A 22815-nucleotide genomic window follows, 5' to 3' on the forward strand; every position below is an offset into this window, starting at 1 on the left:
CGAGGCCCGACGCACCCGAGGTAGTGCGAGGACGAGAGCTCAGGTGGGTTCCCCGGACAAGACTCTCTCGCAGGCCGGAGGGAGCAACCTCTTCTCTTCTGTTTTCCACCCCCCCCCCCTCCCCGGGCACAGACAGCGCGCGCCCACTCCAGGCCCGGACCATAGGCCTCGCGACGACCCGGCTCCCAGCGCCTCCGCCGTACGCATTCTCCCCGTGGGCCCGCCCCCGGCGCGGCGCTCATCACCGCGGCTCCACCAATCGGCGGCCTCGTCTACGCGCCGCACCTGGTGGGCGGAGCCGTGCGGCGCCGTCGCAGCGCCCGACCCCGACCCCGCCCCCGGCGCGGCGCTCATCACCCGCTGCGCCCGCCCTGCCGGCGGCGGGGAGGAGCGGAAGCCGCTGTGCGGGGACGGACTCCCGCGCCCGGTGCAGGCGAGGCGCGCGCCGGGACGAGCCTGAGACAGCCAGCCGGGAGGACCGCAGCCTCTCTCCATGCCTGTGTGGTGCTGCCGCTGCTCCCTGGCCGGTCATTTCAGGTGACTTTTCCCCTCCAACCCTCGGGACGGGTCGGAGCCCGCTCCGCCGCGTGTGCTCCTCGGCCGCCGCCCGCTGGGCCGGCGCTGCTCAGAGCTGGGGACCCCTCTTCTTGTCCCTGGACCACGAGAGTGGCTAGGCCAAAGTCGGAACATAAGTTACTGGCTTGAAGGGAAGTAGAGAAGAATGTGTCGTGTGTGGTGACCACGAATTGTGACTAAATTAATAAATTGTTAGCCTTTTTAAACTGTTGGGATGGAGAAAATTGGGAGGTGAACGTTTTATACTCAGATTATAATGAAAGTTTCTCAAGGTGAGGAGAATATTTTTTTTTAGAACTAGTGTGTGTTCTAGATCCATTATAGTTGACCAGCACTGCAGAGAATTACAGAAAAAAGTCACAAGTACTAGAAACTGAGTATCGACAGTGGGGTGAAGAAATGTTATGTTTAGTAAGAACTCCAGAACCCGGTTTTACATGTATGAACATTGCTGAATAAGGATGTGTAATACTTGGGTTTTGTTTTTTAATATTGTTTTGTCTTGTTTTTGCAAAAAAAAAAAAAGATTAAGAATTGTTTAATAGAGGCTCATAGAATTTAGGTGAACCATTAACTTGGGTGAAAGGGTTTTATTATCACTAACATAAAAATATTGACATTTCCTTCATTACAAATATGAGCCCCAAGTCCCAGTATTTGTCACTGTCATCAACACAAATCACAGAGCTTGTTATTTAATATAGGTAAGTACTATGTGTATTTAATAACAGTAATAGAAGAGGTTAGGTCTGTTTCAACTTAGTGAGTTTGTAATAAGTCTTTTAAGTTCTAGATAGATCCTAAAAGTCTTACGTTATAGGCTGCTGGATAACTAACTTCTAGACAGATTGCAACAAAGTATTCATTCTGAGTGTTGTACAAAGCAGGCTTAGTGAACATTTGAAACCCCTTGGGAAACTACATTCTTCTTAGAAAATATCCCTTTGGAAGCCTACTGACACCTTTGGTATAATGTTGAACTGGGAGGAGAAAGCTAGGGGAATTCACACTCTTATGGCTATGTGGTAAATACCACATGCTTTTCTCTGTGAAAAGAAACTTAGGGGAGAGAGTGGAAAGTATTTGCTGGAGACAACACAGCTTGCCTACTACTTTATCATTGTTAAATGTATCATTGTTAAAATACTTCTGTTAGGTCCAGGATTTTTTATTTTTTAAGATTGTTTGCCAGCTCCTTCAGGAATGTTTCTGGTCTTGTGTGTCATCATTCATTTATTTTTGTGTTGCTGGCTATGAAGTGCAGGGCCTTGCTAATGAAGCAAGTGTTGCACTGGGTTGACATCTTCAGCACAAATGCTGTCTTTTGGGACGCTTTTTAAAACAGTTTGTGATTATAACTACATTTGGGGGTTTCTCCAAAGTCTGCATTAATAGGCACTGTGATAGAATTTCACATGAATTTTTCAAGGGGGAAAACTTCACACTTCTATTATGGAAAATAAAATGTGAGACTGACTATTTGGCACATTAGAACCTTTTTTTAATGTGGGAGTTCAGATTTCCTTAGAATTGAGGCACAAAGGCATTTCATTTGTATTTGATTGATGAAAACATTGTTGCTGTAGTAAAAAGTCTTTTTATTACCAAATAGCTTCCAAAATCATAACAAATGATCTTTAATGTCTTGACAGTGTGGTAACATTTTTGCTTGCATGCAAAATGCTGTTTACTGGATTCTAAATGTAGTTTATATAATTTGCACTTTATTGGTGTTCTGAATAAAGAAACAGTCTTTCTTTTTTTTTCTTTACCTCAAAATAGTTTACATGACATAGAATATTCATCAAGTTGGAAATTTAAGTGCACATGAATACTGGTCATAGTCCTGAACTGCACATATGTACTGTAAAACATCTACCAACAGCAACTTCCTAACTTAGGTGGTGCATAGGTACTAATGCTTTTGGAAAATGTATTGCCTATAGTTTGCCACACAGAATGATTATAGTAGTGACTGTGAAATGAGAAGAAGTGTAATTCAGGTAAGCTAATGTACAGAAAATTAGAGCTGCTAAACCTTTGGTTCTTTTTATCTTCAAGTCTTAGGACATTTCTGAGTCAAACTTCTTGTGACACACACCAAATTCAGCAATATTTCAGAATGTAAGATTAATGTACAAGAGTGAATATTGGTATAAAGCAATACTAGGTAATCAGAAAGTGAAATTAACAAAGTATTTCCATAGGCCAGGTGGTGGTAGCATATGCCTTTAATCTCAGCACTTGGGAGGAAGAGGAAGGTGGTATCTTTGATGAGGCCTGGTCTACAGATAGTTGCAAGACAGCCAGGGCTACACAGTGAAACCCTACCAAAAATAAAATAAAATAAAATAAAATAAAATGATAAATAAATAAAATAAAAAAGAAAAACAACCCCAAACCAAAATAGTCCCACTCACACAATGAAACACTAAGAAAATAATTTAACCAAAAAATGCACAACTACACATTGAAAAGCAGGAAGCCTTAGAAGAAATTAGGATTTAATGTGCTGTGCTGCACGATGAAGTTACAGGCAGTGACAGATTGAATATAGGTGGGACTTCCCTCAAATCTTCATTTTGTAGTAGTGTAGCTGTCCTAATTTGCATATCATACACTCAATGTTATTGTAGGGATGGAAATACCTGGTGCATTTCTCAGACCATCTTCTCTCAGAGCATGACTGTACGTGGAAAGGCGTTTAATCTTCATAGATTGAAAACCTGCATATTCTTAAAATAATAATCCTATGGTTGATCTTCAGATCAGTGCAGTATCATAAAGATAAACTGCCTGTTTTGCACCAGTTGATATGTGGGGAATAAAGGGACCCAGAATAGTCTTACAAAGGTTAAAAAAGCAAACAGACCACTAACCTTTTTTGGTTTCAAAATTTACTACAAAGAAACAATAATCAAGAAAACTTGCTGCTGGCATAAACATAGCATAAATCGGGGGAATGAAATTGAAAGACCAGAAATGTTTCATTTTTGGTGAATTAAGTCTTTGATGCGTGCCCCCCAAAACAGGAAATGGACATTAGTTTCAGCAGTTGTAGTTCAGTCAGAGTCCCACAAAGATGTGCAAAATAGAAGAATGAACTTGCCTACTTGTTCACATTGCACAAAAATGAAATCAGAAAAGTCTTAAATGGAAGCATATAAATATTTGTAGTCATCTATTACATATGATATTAAAAGCACAGCAAGAGAAGAAAAAAATACATTGGGGGTGGTCAGAACTTAGAATAGCTGTAAAGGACACCAAGAAAGTGAAGAAATAAGAAATAGACCAACCATCAAGATGATAATGTGCTTGCTGTTGAGCCTGTTGATTGCAGGGATCCCACAAGGTAGAAGAAAATAGACTCTCAGAAATTGTTTTCAGATACACCCCCCCACACACACACATCATGACACACACAAAAGCAAAACAAAACCCTACAAAATAGGTCAAAATGTTCACAAACTATGTATCTGAAGAATTTGAATCCTGATTACCTATGCCAAATATAAAACCAGGCAAAGGATTTGGAGAAAGAGACAGACAGGTAAAGACAGAGACAATAAATGACAAATACATGGAATGATGGTTAATATTATTAGGGGAATATAAATTAAAGCTACCATGTGATGCTGCTGGGATAATGAAGAGCTAAGGGCTGTGTATTTAGTTGCTAGGGATGATAGTTTTCTGGAGGGTTGGAGAGATGGCTCAGTGGTTGAGTGCTTTCTATGCAATAATGAAGACTTGAGTGCAAATCTCCAGCAATCTTGTTAAAACCAATGTGTAAAAGACAAGTGTCTGTGTGTGCCTATAACCTTTGGATTTGGGGAGCAGAGATAGGACGGTTGCTGGGGCTTGCTGGCTGCCAGTGTAGCTCAAGATTCATGAATCCCTGAATCAGGGTAATAAGGCAGAGTGATAGAGCAGGATGTCTTCCTCTCTAACCTCCAAGCTGCACATGGGCATACCATCACACAGCAAGTATACATACACTTTGGACACATAAATAGTAAAAACTAATAATGAAATATTTTTCTGAAATTGAATATATTGGAAACCATGTATGCTAAGCATGCCATTGTGCACTGGTATGTGGGTGAGGACGCAGAGGAAGGGGAGTTCTCTGAGAGCAGTGAGGACATGGCTGCCTTAGAGAAGGATGATGAGGAAGCTGGTGTGGATTCTGTTGAGGGAGAGGGTGAGGAAGAAAGAGAAGAATACTAGATTAAATGTCACAAAAGTGCTGCTTTTACAGGGAAGATTATTCTGAACCAACATAGAAAGTTGTGATCTGATCAGTTAATTTGTATGTACAGTTACTGACTTATGCTTTAAAGATGATTTGTCATAGACCCAAGCCATCCATTTCACTGATAGATTTTAAATAAAACATTTCCCTGTCTTTAAAAAAAAAAAAAAATGGACTATAAGCATTTAGGGGCAATCTTTTCTTTTTAGAGCTCAGGAAAGCTTAGTATATCTAACTTTGTACTATCCTGGGCTAGTGTATTGGAGTTCTCTAAAGGAATAGAACTTATAAAATGGATATATTAAAAGGGGATTTAGTAGATTGACTTACATGGTTCAGGTAGTCCAACAATGGCTGTTTTAGACTGGATAGAATCAGCGGAGAATAGTTCAGTCCATGATGCTGGATATCTTAGCAGTCCCTCTCTGGCATTGAAGTCCTGGAAGATTCCTGGAGAGCTGCTGGACTTCAAACTGTTAGGACCCCAAGGAAGCTGGTGTAATATCAGTGAAGGAATGCGGTGACAAAGGATAGTAGATGAACTTGCCAGCACAATGTTAAAATGCAAGTTTCCATCATCTCCTTTTATCTGGGCTCCTTCTAGAAGGTGTGGCCCACATTTACAGTGGGTCATCATGCTTCAAATAATCTGATCAAGAAAACTTCCTCAGGTCCAGTCAGATTCCTAGTATAGATTAGTTATCACAAGTAGGATGAGGTCTCTGAAGGTTACAGGGAAGTGAAAAGTTCTGTCTGGAATTCTTCCATTTATCAAACCCTAGTGTATGTGTTACAGTTCTGAAGAAAAAGGTATCTTGGCAATCAGGAGCCAAGGAATACCACAGAGTCACAGAGGAAATTTGTTGAGAAGAAATGACCCAGGAGGGTGGCTGGGTTTTTGTATAGTTGCAGGGGGCAGATGAGGGTACTTTTCAGGATGCTTGAGATCAAGGTATTTATTTATTTATTTATGGCTTGATCTTGAGGGCCCCCCCCCCGTTGGGCTGTACCTGGCCACTGTCCTGCTTCCAGGGGCTGGGAACACAGCTAGTGGAGCAGGGAGAGGGCCTTTGCAGTTCCTCAGCCTGGGGCCTGGCCCCTCTGGTTCCTAGTTGTCTCAAGGGAGGAGGTAAGTAGGCCATAGTAGTCTTGGGTGAAGCTTGATCTTAGTGGCCTGAGGTCTCAAGGGATGGGGCTTACAAGGAATCTCTGAGTGGGCAGGTACAGCCATCCTGCTGCCCAAGTTGGTGTGAGCAGCCAACATCTAGGATTAACAATTTTGTCTTAGTCCTGTGAAATAACAGCCATCATTTAGAAAGTCGTAATGACACAGCTAGTGTGTACTACATTAGCCCTTCCAAGACGAAACTGTTGATGACTAAAGATGAAAACCAATTCGATGATTTTATTTTGAAGTAAACTAAAAATAACTGCATTAACTGAGTTTATTGAATGAACATGTCAGTATACTGAAACTAATTTCTAGAGAGGCAATTGGGAAATAAAGATTGGAAGTCAATGTTAAGGTTTTTCCTTACTTGAAAACATGTAGACCTCATTTCTTTTACCAAAAGGCCCAGTTTTGTACAATAATATTTTCTTAACATGTCTGACTAGGGCAGGAGAGATGGCTCAGCTGTTAAGGGCAATGGCTGTTCTTCAGAGGACCCAGGTTCAATTCCCAGCACCTACTTGGCAGCTCACAACTCCAGTTCTGGGGGATCTGACACCCTCACACAGACATGAATGCAGGCAAAGCACCAATGCACATGAAATAAAAATAATAATAAAACTATGAGTAGTTCTGCTATACATGGTTTATCTGTGTAGCCCTGGACCACTCTGTACTTAAATTCAGAGATCTGCTTGCCTGTGCCTCCTGAGTGTTGGGATTGAGATTAAAGGTGTACAGCTGGCTGGGGGAGGGGAGGATATATGAGAAACTAGCCCTTCCTAGGCATCTCAAAAGAATTATAACATTTCAAGTATAATTCTGTGTGTTTGGTTGTCAGAAGAAGCTCTGTGTTTGTGTGTGTGTATATGTGTCTCGGTCAGATAGCCTTGGGTGTTACTTCTTAGAAACCATCAACCTATTTATTCTAGATGGGATCATCCACTGGGATGGAGCTTGCCAATTAGACTAGACTGGCTTGCCATTGAGCCCCAGAGATCTGACAGTGCTCATCCTTTTTATGTGGTTCTGGTAAATGAACTCAGGTCCTCATGCAGGCAGGCACTTTACTATTTCCCTAGCCTGGAAAAAAAGTTTACTCAAGTAGTTAACTTGCTTATAAGATATTTATATGAGATAAATAGCCACTTCAGATTTATGGATTTAAATGTTATACTATGGAAAGCATTATGCAACTGCTGGATATTTTATTGCCTAAATAAAATGTGACCAAAAAAATGGGTTTTATAAACCTAAATTAACTATACTTTTTTTTCTTTTTAAAGAGACTATAGTGATACTGAAACTGAAGGAGAGATTTTTAATTCTTTAGTGCAATATTTTGGTGATAATTTGGGGCCAAAAGTTAAAGGGATGCCATTGGTTGAAGAAACTTCTTTACTTGAAGATTCATCAGTGACTTTACCTGTGGTAATAATTGGTAAGTTACTGTATTTTATTTCTTTAAAGCTAGTTATTACTTTTATAATTCTAAGGTGTATATGTTTTTACATTGTATTGAAAAGGCTCCCCAGCTAAACATAGTAGCAGTTAGAATGTTCCTACCACAAATAATGGTATCTGAAGTGATGTATATGTTACCTTGATCTGATCACTATACATTGTATACATGCATTAAAATGCCAGGTTTTGCCTCACAAATATATTCAACTACCATGTGGCAATTAAGAAGTATCTTAAAAGGACAAAAATATAAGGAGATGATTCTGTGAATGGAGGCACATAATAAAGGACAAAATTATAAAGTATTAAGTTGTTTGATACATTAAAATAGTAATTACCAAACCTTGGGAGAAGGATTGGCTTATAGGATAGAGTCCATGTTGGAATGTGATAGCTTTTCATTGAATTACAGATATAGCCATTAATGATGACCAGTATTATTAGAGTTCTATGGAGATCATTCTGTGAATTATTAGATTTCAACCTCATATTGGTTAGACACCTGTAGGCATACTCATGAACTGAATGACAGCTGTCAATAACTCATGCTATTTTAGCAGTGGAATTATAGTGCTCTGCTGTAATATTTATAATTACTTAAAATATAATTTCACCCTATCCTTTGTACATTAACAGGATTTACAACTATTAAAATTAAGGTATTTAATAAATCACTTTTGCTTTTTGAGGCAGGGTTTTTCTGTATTGCTTTGAAGCCTGTCCTGGAACTCACTCTGTAGACCAGGTTGGGCTCAAACTCACAGTGATCCACATGCCTCTGTCTCCCGAGTGCTGGGATTAAAGACGAACACCACCAATGCCTGGCTAATAATTCACATTTTTAAAGCTTAATAAGTATATTCATTTAATTAACTGCTATTTATATTTTGTATTTAGTAGTCAAACTTGAGAAAGTCAGATCAGACAAGACTTGTATGGTGGCTGCTCTGAACCTTTTACTTTTCTAAATAGTTTTAGAATAGATATTGAAATATTTATCTTTATTAATAAGTCTATTGATAAGTCTATAGATCAAGTTAAAAATAACTTATAATAGCTTTGAGGTTTCTTATCTATGAACTTGGAATACATTCTCATCTATTTAGACCTTTTTAAAATTATTTTTTCTTTAAGTATATTTTGTGGTTTTCTTTATTAGTTCTTATACATATTTTGTTAAAATTATGCTAAAGATGTATCTCTTTTTATGTAAATGTAATTGACAGTGTGGTTTTTATTTCAACATCTTTTTTCTTTAGTTTAAGAAAGTACTTGACCTTTGTGTATTGACTTGTGTCCTACATTCTTGCCTTAATTGCTGTTCTGGGTCTTGTGGGGTCAATTTGAGGAATTTTCTATGTAGATAATCATGTCATTAGCAAACAATGTTTTTATTCCCTCCTGTTCCCCAATCTTTGTATCTTCTATTTCATTCCTTCAGGCCTTCCTTCATGGTGATGAATGTCTGTTTTGTTGTTTTAAACACATATGTTTGTTTTAAACACATTACCTTTATCATGTTGAAGTTTTCCTCTTTTGAATTGGTTTCATATTTTTAAACTCCTGGATACATGCTGGTTTTTGTCAAATGACTTTTCTTGTATTTGTGGATATTACCAGATATATTTTCTTGACTTTTAAAATGTCACTCATTTATTTATTTATTTATTTTTATTTTTAATGTGTGTGTGTGTCCCTGAATGTATGTGCAAGGACAACTTATAAGAATTGGTTCTCCTTCTACTGTGTGAGTTCCAGAGATTTAATTCAGATTGTTAAGGGTGGCAAGCATCTTTCCCTGCCGAGCCATCTCTCCTGCCCATTGTCTAACTACGCATCAGTTGTAATGAAGAAGTAACTATAAAAATGTTTATTTCTCAAGAACTAATTTTGGAAGTCAGTGGCACAGAGTTGAAGCCTTAACTAGATGAGATATACTGAAAGATACTGAGAGAGAAGCAGAGGTCAGAAGTTTGTGAGCACCAGCTTTTAGTTGATTAGAGAAGGAAGAACAGGTAAGGTTATGTACATGCCAAATCATAAAGGGGATCAACTTACATTATATTCCTTTTTTAAAAATAAAATAGGAAATGGACCTTCAGGAATATGCCTTTCGTATATGCTATCAGGCTACAGACCGTATTTATCATCTGAAGCAATACATCCAAATACAATCTTACATAGTAAACTAGAAGAAGCAAGACATCTCTCCATTGTCGACCAGGTATTGTTTGTTATACCAGTTTTAAAAAGTATTTTAATGCTCCAACCAGGTTAGCTTGTTGTAAATCCTTCGTTCTAAGTAATGCTATTTGTTTTAGCTTTATAAATATATTCGGATGTCCTATCTAAGTTATATTGAATATTTGAGCAAAAATTCCCAATTAATTTCCTAGTAGGGTTTTTAAAAAAAAAAATTATATGACTGTGGGTACAGCTTTATGTGGGAGCATGAGTGTTTATGCCTGCAATGTAGGCCACAATTTAACCTTGGGTGTTAATTCTTAATCTGTCCAACATGTTTTCTGAAGCCAGATGTCTCTCATTCCTTAATCTCACCTAGTAGACTAGGCTGCCTAGCCATGAGTGGGACAAATCCTCCTGTGGCCACCACCTGCACAGTGCTGTGTTTACAAGTATGGTCCACCATGGCTTTCTTTTAAGTGTCAGGCCCTCGTGCTTATGAGGACAGCCCTTTCCTGACTCAGCCATCTTTGCAGCCCTGCCGGTGAGGGTTTGGGAAGTGCTACCTTTTACACCCTGGTTGACATTTGTATGCCAAATGTATTTCAGATCTTATAAGGACTTTTTTTTAAAGCTTTGTTTATAATCTAAGTGTTGCCTACATTTATTTTGCCAGGGACTCTATTATGAATGAGCTCAAGGAAAACACATGTTCTCTAGCTCACTCTGTGGAGACTACTGAGTTGGCATATCCTTTCTTAACGTAATTGTGTTGACTTTTTTTAGGCTCACTTTTTTTTCTTTCATTCAGGACTTGGAATACTTGTCTGAGGGTCTGGAGGGCCGATCATCCAATCCAGTGGCAGTGCTTTTTGACACACTTCTTCATCCAGATGCTGACTTTGGGTATGAATATCCATCCATTCTGCACTGGAAATTGGAACAGCATCATTATATCCCCCACTTAGTTCTTGGTAAAGGCCCACCTGGTGGGGCATGGAATGTAAGTATGTTACTCATGTTTTAGTGTATATTAGATATTTGTTACATTTTGCCTTAATAAAACCAACTTGATATTTGTTTGTTTGTTTCCAGATAAGGTTTCTCTTGTGTATTTCTGGCTGTCTTGGAACTTATTCTGTAGATCAGGCTGGCCTGGAACGTAGAGATCCACGTGCCTCTTCCCAAATGCTGGGATTAAAGGCCTATGCCATCATGCCTGGCTTCCAACTTGAGTCTTTAGCATATACTGACTGTAGGTAGTTAAGCCAGAGTTTTATTAATGATATAGTCTTTGAATACCTATTACAGATTGTACAGAAAAAAATTAAAGGGGACAGTCTTCATAGTAAATTAAAATTCTTAATTTAGAGCTTAGAAAAATCTTGCAGTGTATTTTGAAAAACAATGTCTATTATTTCCATGTATTTTTTTTAAAGGAATATTTATTTTATTTTGTGTCTATGAGTATTTTGTCTGCATGTACAGCTGTGCACCATGCAGGTCTCAGGTGCCCACAGAAGCTAGAAGAGCACTTGCAGATAGTTGGAATCAAACCCAGGTCCTTTGGAAGAATATCTTGTGCTCTTAACCACTGAGCTGTGTCTTCAGCCACTATTTCCATATATTTGCAAGATTTTAAATGAGAAGTATTGTAAACAAAAGATTTAATGTGAACAAAAGACATTTCTCTCACTTCCAAAGTCTATAAAGCCGTGGCTTGAACCCCATTTCGTGATTGTCTTAGTGTTCTATGCTGTGAAGAGACACATGACTATTATCTTATTGGGGGCCTGCTTACAGTTTCAGAAGTTTTATATATTATGATCATGGTGAGGAGCATGACAGATTTGGGGTGGCATAGTGATAGAGAAATAGCTGAGAGCTATATCGGTATCCATAGGTTGCAGGCAGAAAGAGTGACATTGGGTCCACCGTGGACTTTTAAAACCTCAGAACCCAATCACAGTGATATACCTCCTTCAACCAGGCCATATCTCCTAATCCTTCCAAACTGTTAAGCCAGTTGACTACTAAGCATGCAAATGTGTGAGCCTATGGGGGCTATTCTCATGTAGACCAACACAGTGACATAGTTCTCCTACAGTTTAACCATGTGTTCTGTGCTGCTGCTCTGGCCCTTGAAATCTTGCTGTTTGCTGAAGATGTGTTGAAATCTCCCAATAGTGAATGGTAATGGTGTTTGAAAATCTTCAAGGAGAACTGTCTAGCAACAAAACTTGTTTATGCTTGGTATCCACATATAGATGGATAATCAGCCTAGGCTGGTCTTAAACTCCCAGTGTACCATAGATTTGAGCTTCCCTTCTTCCCACCTTTACCTCCCAAGTGTTGGAATTACAGGTGTGTTCCACCATGCCCAGTTTTTGAGGTGCTGGGAACAGAGCACAGCTCTGTGTATGTTAGGCAAGTACTTTATCAACTGGGCTAAAGCCCCAATCCCTATTTAGATTTTGTGTGTGTATGTGACAGCAAGCAATGTCTGACCTCAGCCCCCCAGACTTCTGTCTCAGGGGCACTAGTAATCACCATAAATCATATCGTTAGGATAAACTTACACAGTCACAAGGGTACAGCATTACTCAAGGCTTGGGTATGCAAATAATACCCTCATTAAGTAGAAGATACCCAAAGGCTTAGAGATCATCTAAGAGGCCTCTTTTAGAAATGTGAAACCTTGATGTAACCCCTTCTTGCTTCTTGGAGAGTCCCACACGTCTTATACAAGGTTCAGTTTAATTCCTTGAAGGACTTTTTTTTTTTTTTTTTTTTTTTTTTTCATTATTAGGCTGTCATATCAGTTTTTATTTTGCCTGGAATATTCTCCCTTTCTAATAGGTACACTCCTCAAAATTCATTTGCATCTTTGAAGAAGTACCATTTTACATTTGCTTGGATAATACTTCTGTCACTATTCCTCCTTTCAGAACAATATTATCCTAATAACAGCAGGCATTCGTGGTATATACGTTACATACGGAAGTTGGAGGTCAGAGTGGCAAATATAGGCGCTGGAGAAGTGGTTCAGCAGTTAAGAGCACTGGCTGTTCTTCCACAGGACATGAGTTCAGTTTCCAGCAATCACATGGTGACTCACACCTATCTGTAATGAGATCTGATTTGATCTTCGGGTATGCGTGAAGACAGTTTGCTCATATATATTAAATAAATAAATACTTAAAATTATGGATAATATCTCTAAAAAATACATAAGTAAACCAGTTATATGAGACCCTATCTCAAAAATTTTATGTGACTGAATAAAATGTACTATAATATGCACTTTCTCAGCCTGTCCTGTGTGATGAAAACAGAGCCATTGTCTACAAAAGCTTGTTGGTGATTGGATAGATAGGTACCTTGGCCCTTGGCTTTTTGCTTTGTTTTGATCGAAGCAGAAGTAGGTTGAGGAAGCTTGAGATGTTTGCTTCTTTGATGATAACACTAACCTCAGTGTGAAGTATGTTTCTTAGGCAACTGCTGCTTATTTTTCTATTTGTAGAAGTGATTATATTATATTCTGCCTAGTGCAGATTTCAAGATTATAACTGATAGAGAAAAGCCGTTCTTTAATTTAATAAAATCTATTAAAAAATACCAAAATGAAAAAACAAAATTTTGGAAATTAGTGACCATTTTTTTCTTTTGTTTAAAAAGTAAAAGAAAAGAAAAGAAAAATGCTGATCTGTTCTTTAACAACTATGTCTTAGTATATTGATCATAGACCAAAGCTAGTGATATAATTTGTTTCATAAATGTATAACTAAGGGTAGTACCAAATGGTGAAAATGTATAAAAGTCTTATTAGAAAGGAATTTCAGAGAAAATATGTAGAAAATAAGAAAACATAAGTTTTTTTTGTTTCTAAGTTTTTTTTTTTTTTCCTGGAAGTGGGTTAATTCACTTAATAGGATTCACTCCAGTTGCACCATTTTTCTGTGTGTAATTGCTATTATGTCTGAAAACAAAATCCATAGTGTTTATATATCACTCTTTTGGACTCTAGTGAACATATACATCTGAATTTGTATATAAATAAGGTGAATTTGGCTTCAAAAGGAAAATTGCTTCATTGTATTTTTTAACTGTACTTTCAAACTAGAATATGGAAGGCTCTATGTTGACAATCAGCTTTGGAAATTGGATGGAGCTACCTGGACTTAATTTTAAAGATTGGATGTCTAGCAAACGAAGGTAAAGATCAAATTGTTAAAATTCTTTGATGTGTGAAGAAAGGTGCCTGAGAAATTTTTGCAGTATTTGTGAATCCTGTGTTAGATGAATAGAAATACACTTGTTAAATAAAAGTTTTTTTGTGATACAATGATTATGAGCTAGTTTCCACTTGGGATGCTGTAAAGCTATGTGTACATAAAGGACTGTTTACAGGGGCCTTCCTGTAATCTTTTTTTTTATGAAGATTTATCTTTCATATTAAATCACTGTTACATTCAATCTATGAATTACTTCTACCTATTTATCTACCTATGCATTATTTCTCATACTCCTGTCAGTTTTTTAGTGGTATTTATTTATACTTAATGTTTACTATGGTTTGGTTTGGTATTTTGAGACAAAGACTCTCTACATACCCTTGGCTGATTGGAACTTACTATGTAGCCCAGGTTGGCCTGGACCCCACAGAAATTTGTCTGCCTCTGCCAGGATTAAATCCACTGGAATTAAAGGTGGACACCACCACATTAGCAAAGGGTTTGTTTTTGAGTAGTGTATTATGATTGATCATTTAGAATGATATTCTAAAACTTGGGATGTAGTTGGCTACTTGGACATGAAGGTAAATATTTAATTATAAATACTTTAAGTAGGACTGGGTTTCTTCTTGGAAGAATATAAGTCTTACTCATTTTTGGAGAAAGAACATAAAATTCAAAAGGAGGAATGTGAAAAGTCCTGTCATTTTGATGTGCATGTATAAACTAGATATATATTACTAATGCAGACAATCTAATTTTACTAATGGAAGTGAGTTAAAGCAGGAATTTACTTAATATTTGTTAGGATAGAGATGTAACATTTGAGTAATTTACTTCCTGCTAGGTAGCAACCATGGTAAATCTGTAGAAATAATTCTTAATTTTAAAAAATTTAAGGACATAAGTTTTAAATCTAGGTCATGATGATGGGGCTGGAGAGATGGCTCCATTATTAAGAGCATTTGCTGCTTTTACAGAGGACTCAGGTTCAGTTCCCAGCACATGGTGGCTCACAACCTTCCATTACTCAAGTTACAGAGGATCTGATACCCTTCTCTGACACTCATGTGCACTGTACATATTTGGTGTACATAGATACACACAGGTGAAACACTTATACATAGAAGATAAATAGATGGAGCAAAAGCTAAATCTTTAAACATTCGCTTTTGGCCTTTGTAAAATGGAAATATATAGAGGTTGAAAATTTGAGTTTGCAAAATCAGTCAAGTTGTTTGAATTCATTTGATAAGCAAGTGAAATTGTTCAGCATATTCTTAGATTTGTTAAAATGAGTAGCAAAATGGAAAGGTTTTCACTAACCAGAAGCATTTAATTTTCTAAATTACACAGAAGATTAAAGGTATGTGCCATTGTACCCAGCTGTGTGCTGGGATCTTAACCTAGGCACAATTAATTGCTGTCAAATGTCTAGTCTCTCTGAACAGTTAGTTAATGATGCAATCTAAATTATTACAGTTGCAAGGTAAAGTAAGCTGATTTTTCAAATATCTATATTTTAATCTATTTATTAATTTGAAGTTTATCAAGATGTTCCCTTTTCACTTGCTTCCTTTGATCCTCTAGATGTTTTCTTTTCATATACATATGCATAAATAACTTGTTTATTTAAGTAAAATCTAGAAACCACAAATGAGAGAAAACATTTGTACTTCTAAGATTGGCGTAGTTCACTTAATATGGTATTTCCATTGCATCTGTTTTCCTGTTGCATGACTTAACCCTTTATGTCTGGAGGCGGGGTTGGTGTTGTTTTAAAATGCTGTTTCCTTTACATGATTTCTGTGCTAGACACAGGTTGGTTCCATATTTTGAGAACCTTACATATGGATTTCCATGTGACTAGACTAGTTTGTATTCTTTACCACCAGTGATTCATTTTACCCAACCCTTGCTAGCATTTGGCTTATGTTTTGTTAATAACTGCTATTCTGGCTAGGATAAGAAAACATGGGAACAAATTTTATAAAACATGAGGGTAATTTTTAACTAAAACAACCTAAAAAAAAAAAAAAAAAAAAAAAAAAAAAAAAAAAAACTAAGATATAAAGGCTTACTAGCTAGGAAAGTAATCTGAAACTGAAAGTACTCTCCTCATAGGGTATTTTTCCTTTACATCTTATAGGAACTTAAAGGGGGACCGGGTTATGCCAGAGGAAATATCACGTTACTACAAACACTATGTAAACATCATGGGTCTTCAGAAGAATTTCAGAGAGAATACTTACATAACCTCTGTATCAAGACTCTACAGAGATCAAGGTGATAATGGTAGTCAAGACAAAGATATTTCAACAAAGCATTTACAGAACCAGAAGTCAAAATTTGTCAAAAGAAACTGGGAAATCAGAGGCTATCAGCGAATAGCAGGTGGTTCTCATGTTCCGTTTTGCCTCTTTGCTGAGAATGTAGCTCTTGCAACTGGAACATTGGATTCTCCCGCCCATCTGGAAGTTGAAGGGGAAGAGTTACCTTTTGTGTTTCATTCAATGCCTGAATTTGGAGCAGCTATAAACAAAAGAAAGCTGTGTGGCAGAGCAGATCCAGTGCTGATTGTAGGCTCTGGTCTTACTGCAGCCGATGCAGTACTGTGTGCTTACAACAATAATATCCCTGTGATCCACGTATTTCGCAGACGAGTAACTGATCCAAGCTTAATTTTCAAACAGCTTCCACAAAAGCTGTATCCTGAGTATCACAAAGTCTATCATATGATGTGTACTCAGACATACTCTGCAGACTCAGATTCTTTATCTGATTATACCAGCTTTCCTGAGCACCGTGTGCTTTCCTTTAAGTCAGACATGAAATGCATTCTTCAAAGTGTCTCTGGATTGAAGAAGATATTTAAGCTGTCTGCAGCTGTAGTCTTGATAGGTTCTCATCCTAACCTGTCTTTTCTGAAAGAACAAGGGTGTTACCTAGGCCATAACTCAAGCCAGCCAATAACATGCAAGGGGAACCCTGTGGAGGTTGATGCATACACCTATGAATGTGTTAAAGAAGCCAACCTTTTTGCTTTGGGTCCTTTGGTTGGAGACAATTTTGTTCGATTTTTAAAGGGAGGGGCATTAGGTATTACACGCTGTTTGGCCACAAGACAGAAGAAAAAGCAGCATTTGTTTGTTGAAAGAGGAGGAGGAGATGGGGTAGCTTAAAGAAAGTTTACAAGTAACTTAAATGGACACTTAACCATTAAAGATTTTTAACAGTGGTTTGCAGTGTATTGGCTTGAATTAACTGTGAGAGCCTCCAGCTGTTGTTACTTTTCAAGTTAACAAAGCTTGGTATCCCATCAAAGGTGTCACTCTTAGACAAATCCAAACACTGCCAACTTGGATACTTCATGCTTTCATTTAACTAGAATGCTTTTTTTCTAACTGGCATTTATAAAGCTAGTCATTAAGACAGAAATCATATTTAATTCATATTGGGTCACCTTACTGCTCAAGGGAGAGTCTGAGGGTCAGTAGCATCAGCTTCCTCTGTAGTTCATTAGGAGTTTAGGCTGACTGTACTACAAGATTCCCAAGGGTTATATGTGTATTCATTGAATGAAGTTTGAAGTACACTGGCCTTAATGAAAATGAGCTATTACGTATGTTTGCTGGGATAAGAGGAAGCATTTTCAACTCAGGTTTTTATTTATTTTGAAATTATCAGTTATATAAACCTAATTTATTACCAAATATGATGGTCCTTAAAAATATTTTTACTGTTGAGACTTAGGTAGGTATTTGATAGCCTTACTTCCTCATAATTTAACATTTCAATAATGCTGACATCCAAGAATCCAGATTTATTCTGTTTAGCCACCATAATATCTAATGAATCTGATTTGCAATTCAATAAATTGTGGACAGAACTACTTATCCTTGTGTGAACACTGAGTTTCTATTTCTATTAATGAAATGAAGATTTGGGAGCATGGTAAGTACTAAAATTAGAATACGGTTTGGGAATTGCCATATTAAAAGTTAGTATGGGAAATAAGATTGTGCCCTTTTCCATTCTCAAAGTGATTATTATAGGAAATGACACAGCAGCTCACATTGGTTATTAGATTTATCTCCTCTAATAGTTTTGATTGCATTTTCATACAAGTTGTGAAATGTGTTAGTGGTAAACAAAAAGTCTTTCAGAGTAGTTGGGGAATTGAATTTTCCAAAGTGCCCCCCCCCCTTTGAGGGGTATAATTTTGTCTAGAATGTTCTCACTGACTTTATTTTCAGTTTCTTAAAATAATGGACTACTACCATTGAGGGTGTCCTGCTGACTGGAACATTGAGTGTTAAGTTCATTGACCATAACTCACTTCCAGTGTTGTTTATATTAATTTCTTTCTAACAACTAATTGCTTCAGATGAGGTTTAGAGTCCTGATAAGTATTCACTGTTCTATATTTAGAACAGTTTCACGCCTTTTTGAAATAATGTATCTTCTGACTATACACCAGTAGTCTCTTACTATCCTGTGTTTGAGCTCTGCATTGGATTGGATGTTTTTCTTTAATGACTCTTACAAATTGAAAATGACAGTATTATAAATGTAATTTCTGAGGGAAAAAATAAGACCTGTTGGCATTTCCTTCTATCTCTAGAGACTGTTTTAAACTGAACCAATAGCAAGTGTGTGTGTGTGTGTGTGTGTGTGTGTGTGTGTGTGTGTGAGTGTGTGTGTAAACTTACACATTTTAAGAATAAAATACCAGAGAAACTCAGCAAGTCCTTAAATAAACCTGTTGTATGAACTCTGCCCAACTAAAAGTCCAGCTTCCCACACTCCTTCAGTACTAGCTGTCCTGTATGGAGTATCACATTCAAGCATTAACTCTGACATGCTATCTTCCTGTACTCTTAACAGTACAGGATCCTTATATTAATTATAAACTGCTTGGCCAATGGCTCAGGCTTCTTATTGGCTAGCTCTCTCTTAATTATTAACCCATTTCTATAATCTATGTATCTCTAGGTGGTCTTGGCTTTCCAGAGAATGCCCAGGTTCTTGCTTTTCTTGCTTCCTCTGAAGCTACATGGCATCTCCCTTTGTCAACTACCTTTCTCTATCCCTGTTTGGACTTCCCACCTGGCTAAAGCTTGCCTGTCCATTGGCCAAAACAGCTTTATTCATCAACCAATACAAGAAACACATTAACAGGATACAGAAGGACATGCTCATCTTTTTTTGTCTAAAAAGGAAGGTTTTAATTTTAATATAGTAAAGTTATATATAATGAAACAGTTATCAAGCAAGACTTACAGTTAACAATATTTAGTCTACTAACATTTGGAAAAATTGAAATAAAATTATCCCATCTTTATTAGTCTAAAGTTTTATGTGTAACTTTTATCATAACTAAGGAAAACCATAGCTTTCTTCAACTCCATCAAAGACCATAGAAGGATAACACATAAACTCTAGAATTGATAGAGACATCTCACTGCCTGTACAGTCACCCAAAGTTCCCCTATGATGGTGGGGCATCCCTCTTAAGCTTATATGCCGAAGTGTCTGGCATACTTTGAAAGACCATCCTGTCCTTTGGCAAGTTCAGAAGTCACTTTTCTTTGTACCTTGCTTGTCCAAATAGCTATATCTCTGCCATGTTTAAGGCAAACTCCATAATGGGCTTCTTAGATGCCCATCTGAAGATGAAGGTTTCTGTCCTACCTGGTTCCATAGCCACTTTTCCCCCAAATAAACTCACAGATGCTATATTAATTATAAAACTGTTGGCTGATGGCCAGGGTTTCTTATTGGCTGGCTCTGTCTTAATTATTAACCTGTAACTACTAATCTATGTATGTCTACATGGCCTTATCTTAACAGAATGTCTGGTGCATCCTATCTTCCTGGTCTCTACATGGCATCGCTTTGAGCCCTCTCTCCTCTCTTCCCAGCATTCTTGTCTCCTAGTCACGCCTATCTTTCTGCCTCTACTGACCAGTCAGTGTCTTATTCATCAACCAATAAGAGAAACATATACAGAAAGATATCCCCCATCAACCATCTTCCTCTCTGACATAATTGGTGTTTCCAGGAGATGTGATTCATTGTCATGAAAAGTCATAAGTTAACAAACCATTTTAAATGCCATATTCTGTAGGTCTTTGAAAGGTTTTGAAGAATACCTATCCATCTAAAATATAATTCTGTATATCTAGAAAAACTAATGTAAGTTTTGACTATTATAGATGATTATAATCTGTACACTTTAAAATGAGCTTAATGAACACAATATCTAAATAAGAGGAGAATATACATATAACAAAATTGACCTTAAATTTGTATGAATAAACTAAAATCCATGCTAATGCAAAGTATTCTTTTATATATAATATCCATCCTAATTTTTTTTCATTAGAAAGAGAATGACTGTCACCATTAAACATTTAGAGCAAGTCTTGTTTAAATGAAAACAAACATTTATAAACAATATTTGAGAATTTGGGCATTACTCTCTCTAAACTGCTTCCTGCTATTTGTGGGTGCTGTCAATACCATGGGGATCCTGAGAAAACCCAGAAACCTGGCCAAATCCTGGCTGTAGTCTGTGGGGTTACATCAGCTCAGCTGTTTTTGGGTGTTGGATCACCTGGAACACTGCTTCAAGGGGTCTTGATCAAACCACATTAGTCTGGGAGGAGTCGGCAGCTTTTCATCTTCTGTGGAAACAAAAGCAGAATCTTTTGCAAAGTAACATTTCCTTAGACTTAAAATTTGAAGTCAAGGCATTTTCAAAATATATAGGTTGAATGGTGCAACATTTATAATGAAATGTCTTTTAGCAGCTGTTGCTCCTTCAGCAAACAATCAATTCAAAGACAATACAATAACATCCAGACTATGTATTTTCCATCTTTGTGTGGCTTTTCTTTTTTTTAATTCTCTATATTTTTCATTTTATTTTATTTTTGAGGCAAGCTTTCTCTGTGTATCTTTGGCTGTCCAGGAACTCACTCTGTAGACCAGGCTGGCTTTGAAATCACAGAGATCTGCCTGCCTCTGCCTTCCAAGTGCTGGGATTAAATGCCTGTGACACCATACCCAGCTGCTCTATTTCTTTTTTAAGGACTTTATGCTTTTTCTTTTTTCTCCCAAGCCTATGTATGTATGTATACATACATAAACTATATATATGTATGTATATATAATACACATATATAATACATACATACATACATACACACACACACACACACACACACACACACACACACACACACATATATATATATAGTTTGACACACTGTAAAGCCTTTAGAGGTTTTTCTTAATCTGACTAAGTCTTTCCTGTATATCTTTTTCTGATCATCTGAGTCTTTAATCTGTTAAACAGCATGGCTAGGATTAAAGTGGTACTGACTCGACTCCATTACTTGGCTTTCTTCCTGAGAGTCTAGCTTCATGGCCCAGGTGCTGGAGGGAGCCCTGTTTATTGCTAAAACTGTGGAGTTTCTAGGCCCATGACACCACCAAGAGCATGGGGCTGCTCATAAGCCCCATTTAATTGTGCCTTGTGAATTTTGCTGCTAACACTGAGTTAGGAAGCCTCTCTCTTTTTTGTTATTTTTTTATTTAATTTTATATAACAAAGTCCAATTAAATGAAAACAAACATTTATACACAATATTTGGGAATTTGGGCGTCGTTCTTTCCAAACTACTTCCTGCTGGTAAGGGGCGCTGTCTTGGGGGATTCGAAGAAGATTCAGATATCCTAGCTGTAGTCTGTAGGGCTGTTTTGTCCAGCTGTTTGGAATGTAGGATCAGCTTGTACTCTGTTTCAGGCGGTCTGGCGTGATCAAACCACATTAGTCTGGAAGAAATCCACATCTTTTCATTTTCTGTGGAAACAAAAATAGAAATCCTTTTCCCCAGTAACTTGTTCTTCAACTTAAATTTTGGAGTCAAAGCGTTTTTTTTTTTTTTTTTTTAATTTATTATTTTACATGTCGATCCCAGTTCCCTCTCCCTCCCTCCCTCCCTCCCCTCTAGTCCTCCCTCCCTCCTTCCCTCCCTTTTGCCCTCTCTGCCCTCTCACATGCACTCTAAACACCCTCCCCTCCCATCCCCCCACCACAATACCATATGTAGGGGAATGCCATCCAGTTGGGGTCATGTAGATCTGACAAGTCCTGTGAAGTAGGGACTAGGGCTTCTCTCCTATCACTAGAATAAGGCAGTTATCCCTCCATGGGGGATATGTTTGCAAAGCCCTTTTGTGCACCAGGGATACATCCTGGCTCCACTGTCTGAGGTCTCTTAGACTGCTCAGGCCTTCTGGCTGAGACCCATATTCAGGGGGGTCCGAGTCAGTCCCCTGTTGGCTTCCCAGCTATCAGTCTAGTGGCCCTTAGCTCCTCCTTGTTCAGGTAAGCTGTCTTTATGTACTTCTACCACATGGTCTTGTCCTCTCCATGTGCTTCTGGGTTCTAGTTCGACTCAGTGTTTATGTATGGGTGTTTGCTCCTATTTTCAACAGGCATTAGTTGAGGACTCCATGGAGAAGTTAATTGTTGATCTCACTCTCCGGGAAGGGCATTTATGATAGTCTTTCCATGGGAGCTGAGATTGTTAGTTGGGAGCAGTCTTGTAGTTCCCTTGACCTTTCTTTGTGTTCAACTTTATCTTCAAACCAATATTGGCTCCCTCTTTTATGTTTTCTCTCTCTGTCTCTGTCTCTCTCTCTCTTTCTCTCTTTCCTATTTTCCATTCCTAACCAGGCTCAATCCTCCTGGTCGCACATGCCTTCCTCTCCTCCCCCTCATTTTCTCCTACTTCTCTCTCCATTAGCTGTCCTCCCCCACTTTACCTGAGGTCTGGGGGACTTGTCCCTTCCCAGTTCTGTGAGGGACTTTATATGAATCTCTTAGAAGCCTCTCTTAAAGGAGACGTGCCTCT

General features: G+C 37.9%; 1 protein-coding gene across 1 annotated transcript; it reads left to right on the forward strand.

Annotated features, from left to right (window-relative positions):
• Positions 1–406: 406 nt before the first annotated feature.
• On the forward strand, positions 407–17126 carry Osgin2 (oxidative stress induced growth inhibitor family member 2). Its single transcript, XM_051198609.1, has 6 exons — positions 407–537; positions 7292–7446; positions 9557–9693; positions 10465–10656; positions 13777–13868; positions 16038–17126. Exons 1-6 carry the CDS (start codon positions 494–496, stop codon positions 17068–17070), a joined length of 1653 nt encoding a protein of 550 aa, XP_051054566.1. The 5' UTR covers positions 407–493; the 3' UTR covers positions 17071–17126.
• The last annotated feature ends 5689 nt before the right edge of the window (positions 17127–22815 follow it).

Source organism: Phodopus roborovskii, unplaced genomic scaffold (assembly GCF_943737965.1).
Source record: "Phodopus roborovskii unplaced genomic scaffold, PHOROB, whole genome shotgun sequence".
In the NCBI taxonomy this organism is placed as follows: domain Eukaryota; kingdom Metazoa; phylum Chordata; class Mammalia; order Rodentia; family Cricetidae; genus Phodopus; species Phodopus roborovskii.

What these genes read in the sequence shown, in the direction of transcription:
- Osgin2 (XM_051198609.1), top strand. Translation starts at nt 494, where the DNA reads ATGCCTGTGTGGTGCTGCCGCTGCTCCCTGGCCGGTCATTTCAG. An exon ending in TCCCTGGCCGGTCATTTCAG is followed by an intron (nt 538 to 7,291) that starts GTGACTTTTCCC and finishes TTCTTTTTAAAG; the next exon opens with AGACTATAGTGATACTGAAA. An exon ending in TGGATGTCTAGCAAACGAAG is followed by an intron (nt 13,869 to 16,037) that starts GTAAAGATCAAA and finishes TACATCTTATAG; the next exon opens with GAACTTAAAGGGGGACCGGG.